The 2,713-nt window shown below is 43.8% G+C and overlaps 1 protein-coding gene across 1 annotated transcript; it reads left to right on the forward strand.

The window, feature by feature from the left end:
• The first annotated feature begins 1,209 nt into the window (after positions 1–1,209).
• LOC149159428 (uncharacterized) lies at positions 1,210–1,950 on the forward strand. Its single transcript, XM_089434309.1, has one exon. It carries the CDS (start codon positions 1,210–1,212, stop codon positions 1,948–1,950), a length of 741 nt encoding a protein of 246 aa, XP_089290435.1.
• Positions 1,951–2,713: the final 763 nt, after the last annotated feature.

A 2,713-nucleotide genomic window follows, 5' to 3' on the forward strand; every position in this document is an offset into this window, starting at 1 on the left:
AGAGATGGTTTACAGGAGCACATCAAAATTCAATGACAAAATTTCTCTCGGTGATAGACATTGGATGATGAAGGGGTTCCCTTCAGATGCAGAATATGCCATGAGGCTAGGCACCTCTTTAGGGATTTCCCTCTCAACAGTAATGCAAGAACAGGGGATACAGGAAGGGAAATTCCACCAAAGACTACATAAGAGTAGGGGGAGTATCCCCCCAATAAATACGAAGGGATGCAAGCAGAACCTGTTACAGTAGAAAAGATTCCCACTTAGGAGGCCCCAAAGAAGTGCGCCAGACCACTTCTTCAGCCTCCCTCTCCTCCTCTCACCAGGGCAATGGCGGCTACCGGGGTTGCGTTATCTTCGGGTGTGATTTCTTCATCCTTTAGCCCTTCTCATTCGTTTTCTCGTGATGAGTGTAATGCATTATCTTCATTTGGCAAAGTTAATGGCACTGTTGGAAAATCACTACCCCCCATCTCTTTGGACTGTCCCCTTCGCTCCCCCACTTCCACATTCTCTATCATCCCCCATTGCTCCCGGATGTCCCCCCCCACCCCCCTTAATACCCCTGTACCTGAGGTAGGGCCTTCCTCCCTAAGATATCAGACTCGATCTAAGGCAAAAAAAATAAGGTCTCTGACCATATTGGTTTAGACCTGATACTGTCCCCCATCCCCCCTAAACTCCCTCGGGGCCGACCCACCTCTCTCTCTAAAGCACAGATCCAGGCTGGAGACGAGATTGCTTCTGGCAAGAAAATAACCATCCATAGGGCACTTATAGCATTGAACCCCCTAACCCATCCCCCCTCATGAAGATTGTCTCTTTCAACTATGGAGGGCTAGCTAGGCCCGATTAAAAATTAGCCCTTTGAAGGCTGATTTCTACTGAATCGATGTTATTTTTCTACATGAAACCTTAGGATAAATTGAAGCCATCTCTCATCTCCTTGAATCGATGTTCCATGGCTGGACCTTTCTTGGCCTTGATGCAAATGGACGATTAGGTGGTATTGCTCTGGGTTGCAACACATGCTCCATCAATCTCCGTAACTGCTCTGGGGGCTTAGGGAATATTGGGGCAAACTTGTTCTTAGCTGATCTGGGTATGGAGATTTAGACTATCAATGTATATGGGCCGTGCCAACACAGGTCTGAATTTTGGGATCATTTTCTAAGTATTGAATTATTGCAAAAGGAATACTTAATCATGGGAGGGGATCTAAATTTCTCCATAGGCCACTCTGAATCATGGGGACACCGAGCACAAATGGATCCCCTATCTTCCTATTTTGAGAATATCTTGGAATCACACAATCTGATGGATATCCCCTCAACAAAATTGCAGCCCACCTGGAGGAATAATAGAGCTGGGGAAGACAGTCTAGCTCGAAGACTTGACCGATTCCTAATCAAGGAAGGCCTTCTTAACCTGGGACTAAATCATAGACAATGGGTGGGATCGGGAGGCATCTCTGATCACCTGCCAATATACTTGGAAATCTGTGGGGGGCCTGGAAAACCCAAGGGTCCCTTTAAGTTCAACTCTTCATGGTTAAAGGATACTACCTATGTTCGTATGATCATAGAATTTTGGAAGGCGCATCCCCCAGCTGTTGGAGGAAATATAGCTAAGGGTTTTGCTCATAATCTAATTGAGCTGAAGAGACTCTCTAAGATTTGGGCACATAACAAGAGAGCACAGGACGATCAAACCCTAAGGGATGCAGAAACAAAAATTGCTGATTTTGAAAATAACTTGGGAGGGGTTTACAGCTCAAATGAACACAAGGACAGACTCACATCCTTATATGCCACTAGAGGAAAAATTCTAAAGGATCATGAAGAATCGTGGAGGCTGAGAAGTAGGGCGATTTGGATGCTTGAGGGAGATGATGATACAAATCAGAAATTTGAAAATGGATGGAACGCTATTAATACCATCTGGTAGCTCTCGAATGAGTAAGGACTCAATATTGTAAACACTTTCCCTCAGCTGGCATCAATGGTATCCTCTCATTTCAAGTAGATTTACAGGGCTCCCCCTAATCTCAACCTTGCTGAAATAATACAAGTGGCTCAACTTTTCCCACGATTTGTGGAACAGGAGGATGGTAGGGAACTGACTAAGGAAGTCACTTTAGGATAACTGGAAGCCACTCTCAAAGGGTTCAAGAGAGACAAGAGCCCAGGGCCAGACAGATGGTTGGTTGAGTTATATCTAGCTTTTTTTGAGACTCTTGGTGCAAACCTCCTCAAGGTTATTGAAGAATCCAGAATCAATGGCAAGATGTATGAATCTTTCAATTCTACATTCATCGCACTCATTCCAAAGTCTGACAATCCGACCACCTTTGATGACTATAGACCTATTTCATTATGCAACTGCATCTATAAGATCATGGCTAAAATCATAGCCAATCGATTGCAGCCCATTCTATCCACCCACATATCTAAAGATAAATTCACCTTTCTACAAGATCGATAGCTCCATGAGGTAGTGGAAACAGCTCACGAGGATGTTGCACTCATTGCATTTCAAGAAAATGAAAGGTACGATTCTAAAGGTCGATCTCTCTAAGGCTTTTGACAGAGTTAGTTGGTTGTATATAAAAATTCTTTTAACCCACCTTGGATTTCCATATGATTTTATTAAATGGATTATGAGCTGCATCACTAACATATCATTTAGTGTTCTGGTAAATGGGGCAGCT

Source organism: Pinus tabuliformis, chromosome 5_2 (assembly GCF_031772625.1).
Source record: "Pinus tabuliformis cultivar Carrire ecotype Pingquan chromosome 5_2, CPIR1, whole genome shotgun sequence".
In the NCBI taxonomy this organism is placed as follows: Eukaryota; Viridiplantae; Streptophyta; class Pinopsida; order Pinales; family Pinaceae; genus Pinus; species Pinus tabuliformis.

Bases quoted from the DNA above. Each gene is read 5' to 3' on its own strand.
- LOC149159428 (XM_089434309.1), top strand. From the start codon at position 1,210: ATGGGAGGGGATCTAAATTTCTCCATAGGCCACTCTGAATCATGGGGA.